The following is a 20,934-nucleotide window of genomic DNA, read 5'->3' on the forward strand; positions in this document are numbered from 1 at the left end:
GCAGTAAAGTAATAATAATAATAATAATAAACATTTTAGAGCAAAACTAACAAATGGCTAGTATTCTATGATTCTTCTTCAAAAGTTTTCTTGCAGGGGGAAAAAGTCAAACAAACAAGCAGCTTTACCTGTAATAAAGAACTAGTCTAAAGGGCAGAAGAAAGGAGCAAGTTTTGCGAGAGGCACGGACGGAGAGCGCTGGCAGTACAATGACAGTTTTCCTTTCCTTTGCTTTCCTCGCTGCCATTCTGACTCACATAGGGTGCAGCAACCAGCGCCGAAGTCCAGAAAACGGTGGCAGAAGATACAACCGGATTCAACATGGGCAATGTGCCTACACTTTCATTCTTCCAGAACACGACGGGAACTGTCGTGAGAGTACGACAGACCAGTACAACACAAACGCTCTGCAAAGAGATGCTCCACACGTGGAACCCGATTTCTCTTCCCAGAAACTTCAACATCTGGAGCATGTGATGGAAAATTATACTCAGTGGCTGCAAAAAGTAAGTGATTGCTTTCAGTTTCTAATTGCACGGAGCCTTTTCCCTTCCAGCGCTGCAGCTAACCTACAATTCCTCTGGGGGAAATCTGCGTGTTTACCTTTGGCTCCAGGGGGGCAGTATTTGCAAAGACAAGAAGGCTTACTCGGTTTCACGTCGCCGTAAACCCAGGTTTTAAAGCTTTTGCTAGTTTATAAAGTTCTGCTGGAGCCCCATTTGTGTGTCTAGCATGGCATATTTTGTGACATGTCTGTTTTGCTCTTATTCACAGTTGAGCTTGACTAGTAGTCTGATTGTCAAAACCCAACTTTTAAAAAGAAAGCAAGTACATGGTGAGCAAGTTGTTGAAAAAAGAAAATAATAAATACTGATTTGGGCTTTAATGGGCTTTACACCAGAAAATTTTTATGCAGCTAGGATCGCAACAAAATACATTTTTTAATCTCTGGTAAAATTCACATGGAGTGAGAGTAAACATAAAATACAGCAAAACCTGCAAAGGGTGGAACCTATTTAAGACAGAATCCTGTCAGAGAAGGAAAACTCAAATGTTTTCCACTAAAATGGTAGATAGAAAAGTGATAAGAGTGCATCCTGTCAGAGGCAGAAAATATGTGAGATCTGGAGAAAGAAAAAGACAATCTCAAGTTGTAGTTCTCACAGGTTTCACTGTATATTTGGTGGGGAAATTGTACAAATGGATTAAGAATGTAAATGTATGAAGAAACTTCCTTTCAGTAAGTAGTACAATAGTAGAGAACTGGTTTCTGTCCTGTTTTGATTCTGTGCTTGAGAAAATCAATAGGGAAGATACGTTTTAATGTGGATTCTTCAGAAAGAGGTTGCTTGCCCACAAAGAAGGGAGAAATTGAGCTGGTGGTGACTGGTCCCTTGGGACATGCACCTGCAGATTTAGCATGTAAACTCTGCTATATCCTGTACCACTTCTCAGAACAGCGCAGGTATGGATGAGTATTAATGTATCCAGATGAATGTCAATGCTGAGTACGCATTTAATCTTGATTTATGGAAATCAATTAAAGCAGGTTGTTTTGTTATTTATCTATAAACCATTTCAAAGTTTTTGGTTGAAGATATGCCTATGAAATGTGAATATGGTTCCTGCAGTAAATTCTCACTCTGTTCTCTGGTGAATTGTTTAACAGGTAAGCAGTGAACAATATGTGCGTTCAACTACATCACTAGAAGGGTGGCAATGTCCCCTTTAGTGAAAAGCTTCCCACTACAAGATCTTTGCCTGTAGATTCACTTGAGGGGTAGAGTGGGAATGCAACCAGCCTTCTGTACCGTAGTCTGTTAACAGTACATATTCTGTAAGAAGATAAAAGAGAGTTGAAGGATACATGCTCTTTTTGTTCCTGTGTGGTCACACTCACTGAGATCACCACCCGCTGATTCATGCCATGTAACAGTTATTCTGCTTTTGTCCTCTAGGGACTGAACCAAGATCACTGTTAGGATATTTGCCTTGTTAACAGAAACTTGGTAGCTCTAGAATTTCCAGACCTTGAATTTGTAGTTAATCTTTCTACTACAGACTGCAGGTGAAATTGATAAATATGCTGAAGAGGAAGCAAAGGGAAATTTGCAGTCTTTTAGTAATTATAGCTTAAGTTTCGGGTATTATCTACAGTGACAGTTTATAAAAAGATATGTTTGTTTGTTTTTTTTTTCTTTGGTAAAACTTATTTCCATGGTAAACAAATGAATTTTTTCCAAAGTTTATTATTATTTTCAATACATCATTCATATACTCTCTAAAGACAATTAATCATTATAAATTAATATTAATATTTTTTGAGGGGAGTGGAGAGGGATATCAGCCCCAAATTTGCTTAAATGAGCTCTCCTCCCAAAAGTATAATGTTTTGTTTGCTTAAAGCATACAATCAAAATGATAGTTTAAAAAGAAATGTGTATTTTATGTTGCTATGGAATTATTCAGAGGAGCTATGGTGGTGCAGTGGTTAAGGCATTTGGCTACTAATCAAAAGGTCAGTGGGTCAAACTCACCAGTGGTTCCATGGGAGAAAGATAAGGCTATCTGCTTTTGTAAAAATTTACAGCCTTGGAAATCCTATGGGGGCAGTTCTACTCTGTTCTATAATGTTGCTATGAGTCAGATTTGACTCCATGGCAGTGGATTTTTGGTTATGAAATTATTCAGATGTGACAAGGTAAAGATGTGATTCTTCTGGGCTCAAATTATGCTAATATTTCACAGGTTAATTTTTGTGAAATAAGTTTGAGTCTTATTTGCATTGTTTTTGGACAATGATTATAGTAGAGTTTTCAGATAATAGCCAAGAATATTAAAATGTTCTTTGGTTACATTGACCCTTGGTGGTGTGAATCAAGCTAAATATATGCTGAAAATGTCCTTGTTGGTATGAGTCAGACAGTTTGGCTTGACTATTGTCTGCTTAAATTTGCATATCTTTTGTCACTGTTGACATGATTGGTTAGAGGATCAAGAAACAAACTAAATCCATTCAGTAAGAACTCACTCACGTCAGTTTCCTTTAGTTTGAAATTTTCTTCACTCTAATTTCCAATTTTCATGTCATATATTTATTTTGATGCTATTTGATATTTGATTATTCAAATGGAAATTGTTTTAGTGTAATCATTTAGTAAGCTTAACAGTTCAATTTGTACTACTTCTATTTTGTTGCTAATTACTTGCCCTATAATAAAAAGCACAAAATAAGGCTATCAGGTTATGGATGTTCAATTAATTCATCCATCTGTTCAACTAAATAATCAAATGACAGTGATTATTTGATGCAGAATAAATGTATGTTACCAATGCCAGATAAAGCAAGTTGATAATTTATATTAATGTTACCTTCCTTAAAGTTCTGTAAACTGGATTCTTTTGAATATTCTTCACAAGACACTGGCCATCACCAGAAGTCACTTTATGAGACTTACAGCCTAGAATCTCATTCCTTAACTTTTCTAGTCTTGCAGCTGAACAAGATGAAAAGCAAGGTATGCAAGGCACAAAGCATTTATCAGTCATCATAACTACTGGAGTAATCATGGCACTGACCTGTTGGCATGGTGGATCGATCAGCTTTCCTCAATAATTTGTTGACTAACACTAACTGCTAAAAGAACTAACAAATCTGTCCTGGAAGAAGTGAAGCCGGAATGCACCTTGGAAGTGAGAATGGCTGGACTTCGCATTACCTTCTTTGGTCATGTTGTCAGAAGGGACGATTCTCTGGAGAAGGATATCATTCTTGGTAAAGTGGAGGGTCAGTGAAAAAAAGGGGAAGGCCCTCAATGAGATGGATTGACACAGTGGCTGTAACTATGGGCTCAGGTATAGCAGGGATTGTGAGGCTGGCACGGTACCAGGCAGTGTTTCATTCTGTTGTACATAAGGTTGCTATGAGTTGGAGACGCCTCAATGGCACCTAACAACAACAACACTAATATGAAGCAAGTGATGGCATTATTTGTCAGATGGGGAAAAGCAGCATAAGTAATATGGCCAAGATAATAGTTTGTGTGTAACACCTGGGTTGTATGTCTGGGTTTGACTCTTTTATCATATGGATCTTTTTTTAATCATTATCAGACATATCAAAACCCCAGAGTGACCAGATCTTGGAGTAGTAAAACTACAAATAAATGACCTTTGTATTTTTGTAACTTTCTTATATTCCCTTCCTACCTTTTTATTATAAGGAAATGTGTTGAACAACGTCTAGCCCGTATTATGTGCAGTTCTTCTTGGAATAATGTTTTCTTTCTCTGAAATCTCAAAAATTCACAAAGATTTATATTTAAAATATTCAGATTTAAAATGTATAAATTTTCTAATACTTGAGGAATCTTTAGAAAGTCTGTTTTGCCTTTGTCAAATGGTGCCCTTTGTGGTAGTTAAGGTTGTGTGTCAACTTGTGTGGGCTGTGGTTTTGAGTGGCTGGGCAGATGGATGTAGGTACTCCCCAGGATGAGACTATAGTCACCTCCATGGTAAACCTGCTATGTGCTGCTAAGTAGTCTTCTTTGGGGTGTGGCCTGCTTCCAGTATATAAGGAAAAGCTTTGGGACAGTCTAGCTTTTGGCACAATTGGATCCTGTGTTTGGCTGAATCTCCATCTCCGTGGTCTCTCATGTTGCCTGCCAATCTTTGGAATGTTCCTGGACTTGAACCAGTGGTCTGCCATGTGCCTGTTGATCTTGGGATTGTGCCATTCTACTTGCAGACCTTGGTTTGTCAGCCTCAGCAGCCAGCAGCTGCATGAGTTATAAGAATCCTCCAGCTCCAGTGGGCCTGGAACAAGAGGCAGAGCTGAAGCCCAAAGTCAAGGGGCCTTCACCTGACCCTTAGATCAGGCACTCTGAATTTGAACTTTTAGTCTCCTAAACTGTAAGAGAATAAATTCCTGTTTGTTAAGCCATCCATTTGTGGTATTTCTATTATAGCAGCTACTATGGTAGCTACTCTGGTAGCGTAGTGCCTAAGGCACTTAACTGCTAAGCAGAAGGCCAGCAGTTCAAACCCACCAGCCACTCCTCAGAAGGAAGATGGGGCAATCTACTTCCGTAGTGATGCTGCCTCAGAAACCCAAGGAGGGGTTGCTACGAGTCAGGTCCGACTCAATGGCACATAACAACAACAACAACAGAGAACCAAGACAGCCTTTTTGAATGAACCCCCCCCTCAAAAAAAAATCCCATTGGGTTTCCAAGGCAGTAAATCTTTACTGAAGTAGACTGCCCCATCTTCCTTCCACAGAGCAGCTGGTGGGTTTGAACCACCAACCTCTGGTTAGCAGTCAAATGCCTTAGGCACTGTACCACCAGAGTTTCTTATTTAAGTGAAAGTATAGCTAAATTAAACAAAAAATATGCCTTGTATCAAAGAATAAGTGTCTATCTACTATAAATATCTAAAATTGATGATTTGATGATTTGATGATTACTATTAGAAATCATAATTATAAATTACCATTTGACAACTTGAAAACTTTTACTGGAATGATTGGCTATGTTTTTCTATAGATAGCATTATTGTTTTTTCTACAAAACTAAAAAGATCCTCTATTTATATTTCATTTGTTTTGCTTCAGAGGGTTAAAAATTGTGAATGCTATTTCCTGAAACACATTGATGATGGTGATCTTTTTAAAATCCATCTTGTTGTTGTTGTTATGTGCGGTCAAGTTGGACCCAACTCATAGCGACCCCTCTTTGGGTTTCTGAGGCAGTGTCACTATGAAAGTAGATTGCCCCATCTTCCTTCTGAGGAGTGGCTGGTGGGTTTGAACCACCAGCTTATTGGTTAGCAGTCAAGCGCCTTAGGCACTATGCTACCAGAGCTCCTACAATCCATATTACACATATTTAAACAACATTAACACCCATTAGAATATGACCTCCCTGATTCCAACGGCCTTGACTTTTTGTCTATAGCTGTACCCCCAGGGCCTAGAAGTCTATGTGGTCCATGACAGACATACATTAAATATTTATTGAATGATCAAATCGATGTATTATCTATGTGTTACAATCCATACATGGATTACCGTGTACTATTAACATTTTCTTTTGGGTGTACACCTTACCTATACAAGTAGATTGTAAATTGTCATAGTTGAAGACTATATCCTACAATTATTTTTGTTTTAACACTGCCTAAAATTATACTAGGGGCAGAGATGATGTTGTTAGGTGCTGAAGAATTGGTTCTGACTCATACCAACCCTGTGTACAACAGAGCAAGATATAATTAGCCAATAATATGTTGTTGTTGTTGTTGTTGTTATGTGCCATTGATTTGGATCTGACTCATAGCGATCCCTCCTTGGGTTTCCTAGGCGGTATCACTATGGAAGTAGATTGCCCAACCTTACTTCCAAGGAGTGACTGGTGGGTTTGAACTGCTAGCCTTCTGGTTAGCAGTCAAGTGCCTTAGGCACTATGCTACCAGAACTCCTGCCAGTAATCTAGGATCACAAAAAAATTCTACCAATACCCTATTCTACCCTCTTGATTATTCTCCAAGAAATATATTCACACTCTGCCTCCCCTCTCAGGCTGAGTTCTCCAATTTATTGTTGTCACTGTTGTTAGTTGCCCATGAGTTGGCTCCAATCCATGGAGAACTTACTATAATGGAATGAAATGTTGCCTGGTCTTGCGCCGTCTTCCCAATCCTTGTTATGTTTGAATCCGTTGCTGTGACTATGTGCTAACCCAGCTCACTGGGAGTTTCCTTCCTTTTTGTTGACCCACTACTTTCCCAAACATGTCCTTTTCCAGCAACTGGTCTTTCCAAAGTGAGCAGAAATATAACTCTCCTCTCTTCTAAGGTACATTCTGGTCATGTTTCTAAGACTGATTTGTTTGATCTTATGCCAATCCATGATATATTCAATATTCTTTCTTAATGCCACAATCTGAATGCATTGTGGAATATATGATGTTAGTACTGCGCTTCCATGTTGTTGTAGTAGTGGCTGTTTAATGACTTGTTTCTGGGCTAGTTTTTCAACCTAGACTGTGAATCCTTTGAGTGTAACAGATGTCTCTTATCCATCTTTGTATCAAAGAAGGTGTTTATTAAGTACTTGAACAAATATCTCATCATAATAACATTATGTCTTTTTCATGATGAACAATTAAAAAATATAAGCTCAGGTGAGTTAAGGGACCTTGTAACTACTTTGAGATATTAAGTTTGCTTAAATGAATTCCATGGGTAAATTTAGAATCTAATTAAATATATGAATGGAATGATAATCCACTGTATTCCCTACATTACCCCATTGACTGTGTATTAGGAGAAATTTTATTTAGCTTCCCAGTTTCCATCAGGGTTGGCAAACAATGGCAAACAATAGTGGGCTGGCCATATCCTACCTGCATTTGTGTTTATAAATAAAGTTTTATTAGAATAGAGTCACACCCACTCCTTTACATACCCACCAAAAACCAAACGCAAACTCATTGCCATCAAGTTGAATTTGACTCATAGAGACCCCCTTTGGATTTACAAGGCAGTAAATCTTTACGGAAGTAGATTGCCCAGTCTTCCTTCCACAGAGTGCCTGGTGGGTTTGAGCTGCCAATCTTCTGGTTAGCAGTCAAATGCCTTAGGCACTATACCACCACAGCTCCTTTTACATACCCACAGAGTGCAAAATATTTAAAACCCAGGCCATTATAGAAAAAGTTTGCTGATCCCTGCTCTATATCACAAAATAATACAATATTAACATTAGGAGCACTGCAAGGTCAAGTGTAGGGTTTGTTGTATGGGGAAAAGATTGCCCACCAGGAGGCCCGGTAATCTTCAGGTACATGTCAGTTGGCAGAAAGCCTAACCCATTTCTTGTCTCTGTGTCTGGACATGCTGTGAGGTGACATTTTAGAGAAGCGCAGGCAATGAAATCTCACATCTCTTTCCTCTGCCCATCATCAAGTGAACAGGGCAGTTTTCCAAAAGCAGATAACTGTGAGGAGGGAAAAGCACCTGAGTAACCCACAGATCAGCAGCCTCTGGGTGAGCCAGTCTGGGCTACAGGCTCCTCTGCTTCACGTTCCCATTTCATCCTGTTGGTTGCAGCATTGCCAGGCATGTTGACAAAAGGTTGGAGGCATGCTATTTTCGTAGCAATGAGACTTCAGTCCAGCCTCATGCATTTAGTCTACTTAGAAACCTTCCCTCCTCTGGCATTTGTTTTAGATAGTAACATGGGAAGTGTTCTCACTTGTGTGGATGCTGAGAGGGGAGGAGCAACAAGTGGGTTGCCCAGCTACAAAACACAGCTTTAGCAGCCTCTGCGCTATAATTTGCTAATTAAGGAGGCTTTGTTTTCATTCTGCCATAGCCTTGTCTCTGTGTGGAAACATGCACAGTCTTTTCCTGAAACTTGTCTTCTACTTTTCTTTTCTTTTTTTAATACCACAAACTATATTGTGTCACTTGCTTAGATGCACAACGCTAATTATCTGAGTCATCTCCCCTTTTGTTCCAATACAAGATTATCTTTTGCAGTGAAATTGGGAAGTCCCAAACCTCCTTTGGTTTTGGCCCCATGATCTGAGGGAGGAAGAGCCTTTTAGTATTTAAATCATTTTACAAAATGTACAAAAGATGTGGCTCCCTCCCTTACCAAAGAGGTTTCTAAAGAAACGATGTACTTTGTGATTTTTTAAGAAAATATTTAGAGGCTACTTGCATGTAGGATCTATATCTGAAAACTCTAACTTTATACAGAAATATTATAATTGAGAGGTTTCTGGGCTTATTTTTTTTCCTAATTGTCTACGCCAATAATCTGAATTTCTTCCTTCAAATAAATGAAAAGGTGATACTTAACAGAAAATGATGTAAAAGGGACACCACCAGATACAGTAAAAGTTGTAAAAGCAGAAAGCTGTGTAAAGCAGAAACCTGTCAGAAAAGGAAAACTCAAATATTTTCCATGAAAACAAGTGACAGAAAAGTGGTAAAACTACACCTGTCAAAGGAGGAAATATTTATGAACCTGGTGAAACAAAGCAATCCTGTTTAATTCTGACTCTCACAGGTTTCACTGTACAGCTAACTTTTTTGGTTACTAGGAATCTTATCAAATGCATATTCAGGCAATTGAAAGTCTTCTCTTGGCAGTAAGGATTGGAGAAGCAAATGGAGGAATTAAAGTAGAAGTAGAGTGAAACCTGGCCCATAACTCCTTCTGCCTTTCCCCTTCCCCAGAGCATCCCTCAGGAGGCTCTAAATTTTCAAAGGAAAACAGTTTCAAAATTGTTCTAATGAAACTTTCAAATAATCAAATACAGGCATTCTCCGTATTACAAACAAGTTTCATTCCTAACTCTGTCTTTGAGTTGAATTTGTACATAAGTCACAACAGTTAGGTATAGAGTTAGTATGGCACAACAGTTAGTCAAATATTTGTCTTAGTATATAATATATAGTGTACCTTTCTGGGCATAAACAAAAAAAGAAAATTAAACACTTCCAGATACACTGAAACATCTTTAACATAGTAATGCAGTAATAATAATAATGTTTTGATGTGTGTCTCAAAGTAGCATCCATTTGTTATTATGAACCATTGTATGTGCCTCAAAATTTTAATATAATAAGCTTTATAGGGGTTGGTTCTTAATTACGGATAGTGTGTAAGTCAGATGTTTGTAACCTGATGACTGCCTGTGTTAGGCAGGTAAAGCTGCCCAAATCAATCTGCTGACAGGCAGTAAGAGACATGGCACTTAACTAATATTGCAACCTAGAATATACATTCCAGAGCAGAGTTTGTTGTTAAGGATAGTGAAAAGAAATCTGAATTTGAAGCATGCTTTTTGATATTTTCAAGATTATTGGTTGACTACTCCTTGGATCTAATAAGCTGGTGATTTTTGGTTCTTACTAGGAATGTTGTTGTCAGGTGCTGCTGAGTCGTCTCCGACTCATAGTGACCCTGTGCACGGCACGAATAGGGATGTCAGAAGTGCCATTTTGTAGTTCAAATGTCCTGGTGTCTTTAAAACACTTGCCGGTTTCGTGAGGGTTAATTTTGCTCAGTCTTGATGACATGATCCATGAGTCCACAATCCCAAACCCAGGTGAACTGAAGCTTCCCATATTGTGCTGGACGAGGACACTTGAGTGAGGGAAGCAGTCTGTTCATTAGCTCTGTGGAGTTTTCCTCAGCCCTCAGGACATGATTGATCCATGCTATTTGATATACTGATGCTGGAGCAAGGGCTGGAACAGCAGTTATTATATGAATATATATAACTTTCTTATTATTTTAGAAATGGAAGTTTTAATATTTTCCTGGCTTCCTAATGGCATTCATATTTCAAACTGTGGTTTGCCCATTCCACACGTCAGAGATTTCTAAGACTAAAACCAGGAAAGCGGAGAAGCAATGAGGCAGTGCCTAGAGCCTTTCCATTCCTCTTCTCTCTTCTGTTACTGTTTTCAGTAAAGTCCTGTATGATCCTCTGTGTTCTGGCCATGGAGGCAGCATACTGGAAAGAAAATGAACTAGAGGGAGGTGGGAGAATGAATGGGGAGACCAGTGACTCTCCCTTTGTTGAGGCCAGGGGGCACAGTGAGGGGCCAAGGGGCTACAGCAGTGTCAGGAGGACTGCCTCATGAAGGGCATGGGTTTGTAGGATACATCACACAAGTCACAGAGCTTAGCAGCTGGTGTTATTAACAAAGGATGGGCAGTATTATTAGTCAGTTCTCCAAGCAAACAAGTACTGCATACAAGGTGGTCTGCAAGGTGCCAGGAGGAGGCAACAAATTCAGTACTGCATTTGGGAAGCCTAAATCCACTGAAATAGACAAACGTGGAAACAAATAAATTGTTTGTGTTCACTATATCCTAGGGCAAGTTTAAAGACAGTAGAATACAATTTTGAGGTATGTGGTGCCTAGCTAGAGCGACATTACTTGGATTACTCAACTTACTTGCTTTGTGACCTTGAACAAGTTCCTTAACTTCTGTGAGCCTCACTTGTATTTTTGGTAAATTTGAATTAATGATAGCTCCTGCATCATAGGGCTATTGTTAACCATATTTCATGTAAATCGTTTTATGTAAGTTTTATCAAAGGAACCCTGGTGGTGCAGTGGTTAAGCACTCAGTTACTAACTGAAAGGTTGGTGGTTTGAACCCACTCAGCTGCTCCGTGGGAGAAAAACCTGGTGATCTGCCTCCACAAAGATTAGAGCCAAGAAAACCCCATGGAGCGGTTCCACTCTGACACCTAGGGTTTCTATGAGTCAGAATCAACTCCATAACATATAATACAACATAGCTTTTATCATATATTAGGTGATAAAATCATTAAATAATTAGTTATTCCCAATACTGAAATTGTTATTGATCACTAATAAATATTCTTTACTGGTGAACATATTTGGGTACAGTAATAATTAGTTTTGGGAGCTCTGATGGCGTAGTGCCTAAAGCATCTGACTGCTAACCAGAAGGCTGGCGGTTCAAACCCACCAGCTACTCCTCGGAAGGAAGATGGGGCAATCTACTTCCGTAGTGATACTGCCTCAGAAACCCAAGGAGGGGTCGCTATGAGTCAGGTCTGACTATGAGTCAGATTTGACTCGACGGCAGTGAGTGAGTGTGGTTAGTTTTACTATCAGGCCTATTGCAATAATTTATTGAATACTTTCAAAAGCCAATATGAGGTAGAGGGTATTATAATTATTTTCACTTGACAAATGAGGAACCTGAGGCACAGAGTGGGGAAGTAACTTGCCCAGGGCCACAGAGAAGCTAAGTGGCAGGGCCAGCCACCAGTGCCAGGCAGTCTGCCTCCATGACCTGTGCTCTTAACCACACTATGGGATTAGCTACAGCAAGTTTTAGCACATATCCTCTTGTCAATCTTCAAACCTTAAGTCTATTTTTTAAAAATTATCTGTTGTAGTCTTTGTGTCTAAACCCTTAATTCTTTCATACTAAATGTGTTGCCCCTTTCTCAAGTTGTTGTAGGCAGCCAATTGTCCCAATCCCCACTCTAAGCCTCATCTCTGAGGTTAGATTGACTGTGACACAGGTTATGCTGTTGATGGAAACACAATAGCACCATTCTCTCTGCCCTCCCACCAGACAGACTGCAGAATCCCACATCTGCAGTCCCCACCTCCTATCTCCTTAGAACCACCATCGCTTGAAGTTACAGAATTTGAGTCTGACAATTTACCTAAAAACTTCTACAACACAAAGACAGGCTTACCATCGCTTTGCATGGGGTGAAGCTGCCTGTTGGAAATATCTTCCGTTCAATTTAATTACTTCCTTAGTGGATTTATCTGTAGGCAAGCCGGCTAGGAAAACCTAAAGCACATTCTAGAAATTAAAATATTATTTGCCTGCACTTTCTTTTGTGGGTCATTCAGAGGGTTGTAAAAATGAGAAGAAAAGCCCTGTTTTCTCAAGCAATAACCTCTTATCTCACTTCCTATTTTATTTATCATTGTCCCTATTAATTAAAATGCTTTTGGTATTTTGGTGCAAAGCCGAGAACACTGCTACTTGCAGGCAATTGTGACAGATCTTCTGCTCCTTTCTCTGCTCTCAGAGGCCTGGCGACACAGCCTACTCTTTGAAAGATTGCTGCCTCCACAGCTGAGTGTCAGCCGTATAAGTAGACAGACTTAAAGCTAACTTCCCACTGTCCATTCTTCTTCAAGAAGTCCCAAAGACTTCCCAAAGTGTGGGGGAAATTCAGGAAAGATTTTCACTGTCTTTTTCATGGTGGGATAGACTAAAACATTATTAAAAAAAGGAAAGAAAGAAATATCACTGTGTATCTATCCACCTGGTTGACCTGAGTTCCTAATAAATATTTTTAAAATGAATACGTATATGAATGCGTGCTGTGGTGCCCAGATTATTTGGAGACAACTATTTGGTCAGAGGAGCCTGGTGGTACGGTGATTAAAGCACTCAGAGGCAAACCCAAAGATCAGTGGTTCAAACCCACCAGCAGCTCCATGGGAGAAACATGTGGTAGACTGCTTCCACAAAGATTTGCTGTCTTGGAAACCCTATGGTGCAGTGCTATTCTGTTCTATAGAGTCACTGTGAGTTGGGATCAACAGCAGTGGGTTTGGTTTATTTGATCAGTGAAGAGGTCTAAAGGACTCTAGTGCTAATATGGAGTAACAGGGATCATTTCTTAATTTTTAGGAAACTATTAAGTTAAGGGGAGCAACTTTCAATGGTTTCTTTCTCCATCCCTCCATATTTTTTGTTTCTCATATATCATGTCTGCTATTTTTCATCTCCTCTCAAGAATTAGCTAACAAAATAGCAAATAGATACTAAGAGAAGTTGGAAAGTAGCATCTCATATTTAGTTGTATAGCTTGTACTTTATGTAGACACAACATTATGATATGATTTGTTATCTCATTCATATAACATAATCACATTTCCTACCAATGAAATTATTCTTGCTTTGTATGTGAAATGTGGTATATTCTTGTCAGAGTGGCACTAGGTAACCAGAACAGAGATACATTTATCTGAAAACCGGGCAATGAATATTGAATGTTCTGTTACCAAAGCAAATGTGAAAAACCACTGTCCTATTTTAAGAAAGGTGCTTAGTAACAAGAGGGAAATGAAAAACTATGCTTCGGGAAGCAACATCATCATCACCTTTTCAGAAGATGAGATATCATTACACCCATTTCATAGGTAAGAAAACCCATGGCCAATGAAATAAAATGATTTTTAAAAGGTTACCTATCTATAGGATGATGTAAATTTTGAACCAAGACTTTTTTAGTCATTAAAATAACTTTCACTTCTCCTGTCACTTTCACTTTTTCTTCTCAAGTTAAAATCAATTCTGAGAGGTGAGGAGGGAGAAAAACGTTCAAATGAACAATATTTTCCTCTGTTTTTGGAGAACGTATTTATAATAAGTAACTTTCTTTGACAATCAGAATAATTGACACTATACATGTAGATAAATAGTTGTAAGGTAACCACCATCCTTTGGAGAATTACTCCACAGCACCGATCCTGACCCACTGAAACTTTTTTTTTTTTTTCAATTTCAAAAATATATCAGAGGAGGTAAATAATCAATTGCTATTTTTACCTTTGAGTTGTTTAGACAAATTTCCTCAGCTGAGGTCACTCTGATACGAGAGATATAAATAGAGATAATATTTTAAATCAGTTTATCTGCATTTTTGCCAATAAACACTGCATTGTGGTGCTAAGCTATATTTCTTTTGCTAATGACCGAATAGGAATCAAAGGTAGTCAATAGAGATAGCTGCACAGAGAGGTCCATGAGAAGTACAGACAACAAAGATAAACATTTTTACACGCACATTTTCAGTAATAACAAACATTAATCTACAGGTAGATACGTAGGTAGACAGGCTGACTAATAAGGTATATCTAGGTAAAAAGAGACTAAGGCACTTGACTTCTAACCAGAAGGCTGGCAGTTCAAACCCACCAACCACACATTGGAAGGAAGGGTGGGCAATCTACTTCCGTAGTGATACTGCCTTGGAAACCCAAGGAGGAGTTGCTATGAGTTGAGTCCGACTCGACGGCACATAACAACAAAACAGGTAAAAAGGAATATACCTGCAACCATATATAATTTTGGCAGACAATATTCTCGAATACGTATTTGTATGTGCTTTAATGTCCGTATAAATAGAACTAACAGAGGACAAAGTTATGATAATTTTTTAACCACAGTCAACCACCTTGAGAGAGTGAGTTGTTGTCACTGTGGGCTTGGGACCATGGTTATGGGGGACATCAAGCTCAACTGGCATGGCATACTACACAAAAACAGTGTTTTATATCCTACTTTGGTGAGTAGTGACTGGGGTCTTAAAAGCTTGGAAGCAGCCATGTAGATGCAACAGTTGGTCTCTCCTTGTTTGGAGCAAAGAAGAACGAAGAAAACCAAAAACACCTGGACACAATTGGTCCAAGGTACTAGTGGACCACGCGATCCTTAGCCTGCATGACCTCTGCATGACCTTGAGACCAGAAGAACTAGATGGTACCCAATTACTACTATCAACTACTTGGAAAGGAATCAGTGTAGGAGATTCTGGATACAGTGGAAGAAAAGTGTAGAACAAAACTCAAAATCGTATAAAAGATCAGGCTTATTGGTCTCATGTTGTTGTTGTTTGCCGTCGAGTCGGCCCCGACTCATAGCGACCCCTCCTTGGGTTTCAGAGGCAGTATCACTACAGAAGTAGGATTGCCCAACCTTCCTTCCGAGGAGTGGCTGGTGGGTTTGAACGCCAGCCTTCTGGTGAGCAGTCAAGTGCCTTAGGCACTATGCTACCAGAGCTCCTAATTGGTCTCATAGAGGCTGGTGAAACCTTTGAGACTATAGCCCCTAGTCACTTTTTGGGCCTGGAATTGAACTTACTCCTGTGGTTTCCAGCCAAACAATAGACAGACATATAAGGTGAACATTTATACCAGGTAGGGATACTCCTTAGAGCAATCACTCGTGGGAGATCAGGAGGGCAGTATTTGCAGAGGGCGATGGCTCAGAGGGCAGGAATACATAGGAAAGGACACAGGGAAAAGCTAACTACAGGGAGGAAGTGGGAAGAGAGCTATTACATTGTGGGTATTGCAATCAATGTCATAAACCAAAATGTGTAGGAACTGCTGTGTGGAAAATGAATTTTCTCTGTAAACTTTCACCCAAATCATCATCATCATCATCATCATCATCATCATCATCATCATAGTTAAAAAAATAGAGATGATTACTGAATATTTTTACAACAATGAATTACATTCTATTTGTAGTACTTTTGGGAAGAGCTGTCATATTGCCTTTAAAAAGACCATATAACCTATGTGTTTTAATTTATTTGCTATTATTTTTCAGTTATATACAAGTAAGTATTTAATGTAGGTTTATGCTTAGAAAAAAACAGAAAATTAATAAGCACGCATGAAAGTGAAACACATTGTCTCTTACTGATATTCAAGTAAACTTATGAATGAAAGAGAATTTGGTTCAAATAAGTGATTAAAGTTGGCAATGTTGTTGTTGTTGTTGTTATGTGCCGTCAAGTCAGACCTGACTCATAGTGACCCCTCCTTGGGTTGCTAAGGCAATATCACTACGGAAGTAGATTGCCCAACCTTCCTTCCGAGGAGTGGCTGGTGGATTCGAACTGCCAGCCTTCTGGTTAGCAGTCAAAGGCCATAGGCACTATGCTGGCAATAGGAGTGTAAATCTCACACTCAGCCTTCAAAAAAGCACCTAACTGAGAATTGAGTACATATAAAACCTAAGAAGTCTGTGTGTCAGAAAGAAAGAGAAATTCTTTGTTGTTGACCGTTATGACCGTAAGTAGTACCTTTTGTCTCACATGCCACCCTCTCATGACTTCCCCTCCTTTTGAATCTGATTGAGTCATAAAAGGCAGATGGGACTGAAGCTTACGTATTATGAGTCCACAAATCAAACTTGTGCACTTTGCAGGGCAAAGGGTCACTACAGAATAAATTATCTTGAGCACAAAATGTCCCAATATGTTATCCTAATATTTTGAAATATCTTCTGTTGGATCTAGTTTTAAAGATCATGGCCAAAAAGATATCACAGGGTACTAAAAAGTTAAACAAACTCTATAGGCATATATTTTAAAAAAATTGTGTTTCAAATAATTCACCAAATACATTGCAAATTTCTCTATTTCCAAATACAAAGTGTTGCATGTGCAAAATGAGATAAATCTGTTCTTGGTCCTTCCCTGTAATTACTGGGCGTTTGAAAAATTGGTGGCAGGGAGGTGATTTTCTGTCAGGAAGACATGCTCTCAGTAGGATTGTATCAGAATCTTTGAGGAAGACATAGTTTTAAAAGTTATATAGAGTATTAATAAGCATGTTTTTAATTTAGCACCAAAATTACCCCCATAATGTTTGGTATTAAAACTCCATACACCAGAACTCCCATACAGAATATGTAGTTGTTAAATTCACCAACACAGGAAGAGTTTAAGGTGAACAGGTGGAAAACAGAACTATAGGGTAATTGTGGGTTGTATTTTTCAAAGATGGTGACAGTAGTACCTTTTGTCTCACATGCCACCCTCTCATGACTTCCCCTCCTTTTGAATCTGATTGAGTCATAAAAGGCAATTCATCTTGTTTCCATCTTGTTCAATAAAACACTCATACTTAGTATGCTGAGCTGCTATGTAACAAGACCCGAGGTTACCATGTTGTGAGGAAATCAGGTTGCATGGAGAGGCCTTGTTCAGGTGCTCTTGTCAGTGAGACCCCATTTTTGAGTGATCCAAGTCCAGGCTCTAAACATGTGAGTGAAGGAGCCTTCAGATGATCCCCGTTCCCACCTCCAGCCTCGGAGCTAAGGCCCCAGACACTGTGGAATAGGAATAAACTATACCTACCATGTGCTCTCTGAAATCCTGACTAAGAGAGTCTGTGAATCTAATAAGCATAATACAATGGTTGTTAAAGGTCACTTAGAGATTCATGTAGGGCTTACTGAAGTGTCTATCATTGTACTAGTTACTGAAAGGGTATGTGTTATCTACGAATCCTGCCTTCTGGAACCTTGCATTCCAGTAAGGCCCATAACATCAGCAGAATGTCAAAAATATTAGCTTTTAAGTCAATTACTGCTTTTCTTTATTGTTATATTAACAATTTCAATTTCATATAATTTTAGTAAGATTTAATAAGTGTACCTTGAAGACTGCATGTATCTTTGTGCTCCTTTGAGTAATACACTTATTAGTAGAATTTTTTCCACCTTCAAAATAGTATTTGTAAAACACCACTGAGCTCACCTAAACTCCAAATAGACCAGAAATCTATAATACCAAAACACTATGCTACATATTTTATGTGAGTCTTAATGCTTACATTGTTTATAATTTGTTCCATCATTTAGATGTTGTAAAAATCTCTTAGTGAATTCAGATTTTCCAGAGTCAAGGCATGAAGCCATTTTATAACTATATACTACTTAACCTGTCATGTTTAGGCTGTAAGTTTAAATCCAGATGTTTCTGAAAGCCGTTACTGAGCATGGCTGACTGGTGGTCTTTCAAATGTAAAACGAGTTGGCAGCATCTGTTTAATTCCCAGTGGTTTGGAATTCCTGTAATAAAATCTAATCTAGATTCTCCTGTTTTAACTGATGAGCATAAGATCTGGACTTGAATCAAACAGGTATAGAAACACTCTTTAAATTATTAGGTGCTTTGCTTATCACATTATATATTGGTTGCAATTTATTGGAAAACAACGTAACAGCAAATACTAAGAACCATAACTATTTTTATATTCCTTTTGACTCAGTAATCCTGCTTCTGGGAGTCATTCCTAAAGAAGTAATTCAGCAGAGGAAAAAGCAATATACATGTACATGTTCCTTGCTTCTAGCATAGCAGAACTTTGGAAACAAAAGTTATTATTTATTTGGTACTATGGATCAGGCACTATGCAAGGTACCTTGCACACATGGTCATTAATCCTAAAAAAAAATCTCTGAGAGATAAACAGCATTATCCCCTAGCTTTGAATGAGGAAACCACCTAAAAACTCCCTCAAGCAATGAATGGCAGAACCAACACACCAACTAAGGCTCGATGGATAAAAGGCCATGTCTTCAGTGACCTCGTGACTGCAGCTGTTAAAAATCATATTTTGACAAGAGAAATGTTGGCAATATATTGAGTGAACTCGTAGGTATATATCTGAAACCGAAACCAAACCAAACTCACTGCCATGGAGTTGATTCTGGTTCATAGTGACCCCTCGTTGGGTTTCCGAGGCGGTATCTCTACGGAAGTAGTTGCCTAGTCTACTTTCTCAGGAGTGGCAGGTGGGTTTGAACAGCCAGCCTTCTAGTTAGCAGTCAAATGCCTTAGGCACTACCTCATTAGAGCTCCTAAATCATGATAATAACGGTGAATAGCTAATAATTTGAACATTTAGTACCTTCCTGGTTCTGGGGCAGACGCATTAAGGGTATTATTTGATTCTCAAAACTCTCTAGATAGATGCTGTTATTATCCTCATTTTACAAAAATTGTACGTATATTATGACTTTGAATTTGTGTATTTGGGGTGAGGGATATGTTTGTTAATATATACACAAAATTCTTGACAAGGAATTGCCTGGAATCATTTACAATGATCAAGGTTTAGTGGTGACATTGAAGGGCATTGTTTCATTACTTTTTATACTTAGTATATCCATTGTGTAATGTAGCATGTGGCCATCTATAATCAAAATTATATAAGTCTTATAAAAAAAAAATAGATACATCTAAACCAAGGCCAAATGAAAATAAACAGAAATAAAATGAGGTTGATAGGGTTATGGGGGGGTTGAACATGTTATAATTTCCATGTTCTTTCTTTTTTAAAAAATTGTGGCAACTATATGTAACAAAACAATTACCCTTTCAACATTTTCTTTCATCCCCAATTTTTCTATCACCCTTAACAGAAGTTCAGTATCCCTTAAGCATGGAGTCCTTCCCTCCTCTCCTTTTTAAAATTTTTTTTTTAAACAGGAGTTCTTAGGTCATTTTAAGTATGGGAGGTACCTTTAGCAATAGTAATAGAATCTGTAGAAAAAAAAGCTTCCAAAATCTGTAGAAGAAATACTTGAACCAAGGATTTTCCCTTTGGGACCATCATATCTTACCTCACCACCAGCTACTGCCTGTAAGACCAGTTTTCAACCTACTTTTATCATATCATGGTCATTTATTCATTTCATACCAATTTTCTCTCCTCTGGTGGAAAATTATGGTGAAAGCAGTGAAAATGGTGAATGTCACAAACAAAAATTGAGTTGGGGTAGTCTACATCCTCAGCTGATATTTTTTTTCCTTTTTATTCAAAGAAAGTAATAATTTTAAGCAATTTTATTTAAGACTGAAAGGAAGGTAAGTAAGTGGAAGGTGAATGGGTGGAAGGTAAGTAAAGTGGAAGGTGAATGGGTGATCAAGGTTTGCAGAACAACAGAACACAATTAAATTCTCCTTTTGGCTCAGTTGTAGCAAAGAGATCAGGCAGGAGTATAGGAGAAAAATTAAGGAAATTAGTGACTATGCACACACACACACACACACAGAGTCACTGCTGTTGAGTTGGATCTGACTCATAATGACCCCTCCTTGGGTTTCCGGGGTGGTAACACTATGAAAGTAGATTGCCCAACCTTCCTTCTGAGGAGTGGCTGGTGGGTTTGAACTGCCAGCCTTCTGGTTAGCAGTCAGGTGCCTTAGGCACTATGCCACCAAAGCTTCCAATAAATGTATATCATATAATTTAAATACAATGTAATATATATCATATAACATAAATATATCATATAAATAAAATATATATGCTCTGAAATAAAAATATATATGAAATAAATATATATAAAATCACTTTGCAAGATGCTTCATTAAGTACAGTTGTTCTTTGATATCCACAGAGGACTGGTTCCAGGACCCCCACAGATACCATAATCTGCAGATGCTCAAGTCCCTAACATAAATGACATAGTATTTACATATAACCTACTCATATTCTTTAAATCATCTTCAGATTACTTATAATATGTAATACAGTATAAATGCTATGTAAATAGCAGTTTACATTCCCTCTTAGCCTTTGAGGTATTGCTTTGACCATTTAATTCCTTCTCCCCCCCACCCCCACCTCCAGCCATATTTTTGATCCACAGTTGGTTGAATCTATGGATATGGAATCTGCAGATACAGAGGGCTGACTGTATATATGAAATTATTTACAAGTTTCTGAGATGAAATTGGATGAAAACTCTATTGGGCATCCAGAATTTTTTCAAAAATCAAAGCTTAATTTTGTCCTTCCCATTGT

At 38.4% G+C, this 20,934-nt stretch overlaps 1 protein-coding gene across 1 annotated transcript in view; it reads left to right on the top strand.

Moving 5' to 3' along the window:
- Positions 1-209: 209 nt before the first annotated feature.
- Positions 210-20,934, top strand: part of ANGPT1 (angiopoietin 1) — a 381,437-nt gene continuing 360,712 nt past the window's right edge. Inside the window, exon 1 of the mRNA XM_007934880.2 lies at positions 210-506. Coding sequence (XP_007933071.1) covers positions 210-506 — 297 coding nt within the window. The remainder of the gene's footprint in view (positions 507-20,934) is intronic.

Source organism: Orycteropus afer, unplaced genomic scaffold (genome assembly GCF_000298275.1).
Source record: "Orycteropus afer afer isolate SDZICR_OR568_19922 unplaced genomic scaffold, OryAfe1.0 scaffold00021, whole genome shotgun sequence".
Taxonomy (NCBI): domain Eukaryota; kingdom Metazoa; phylum Chordata; class Mammalia; order Tubulidentata; family Orycteropodidae; genus Orycteropus; species Orycteropus afer.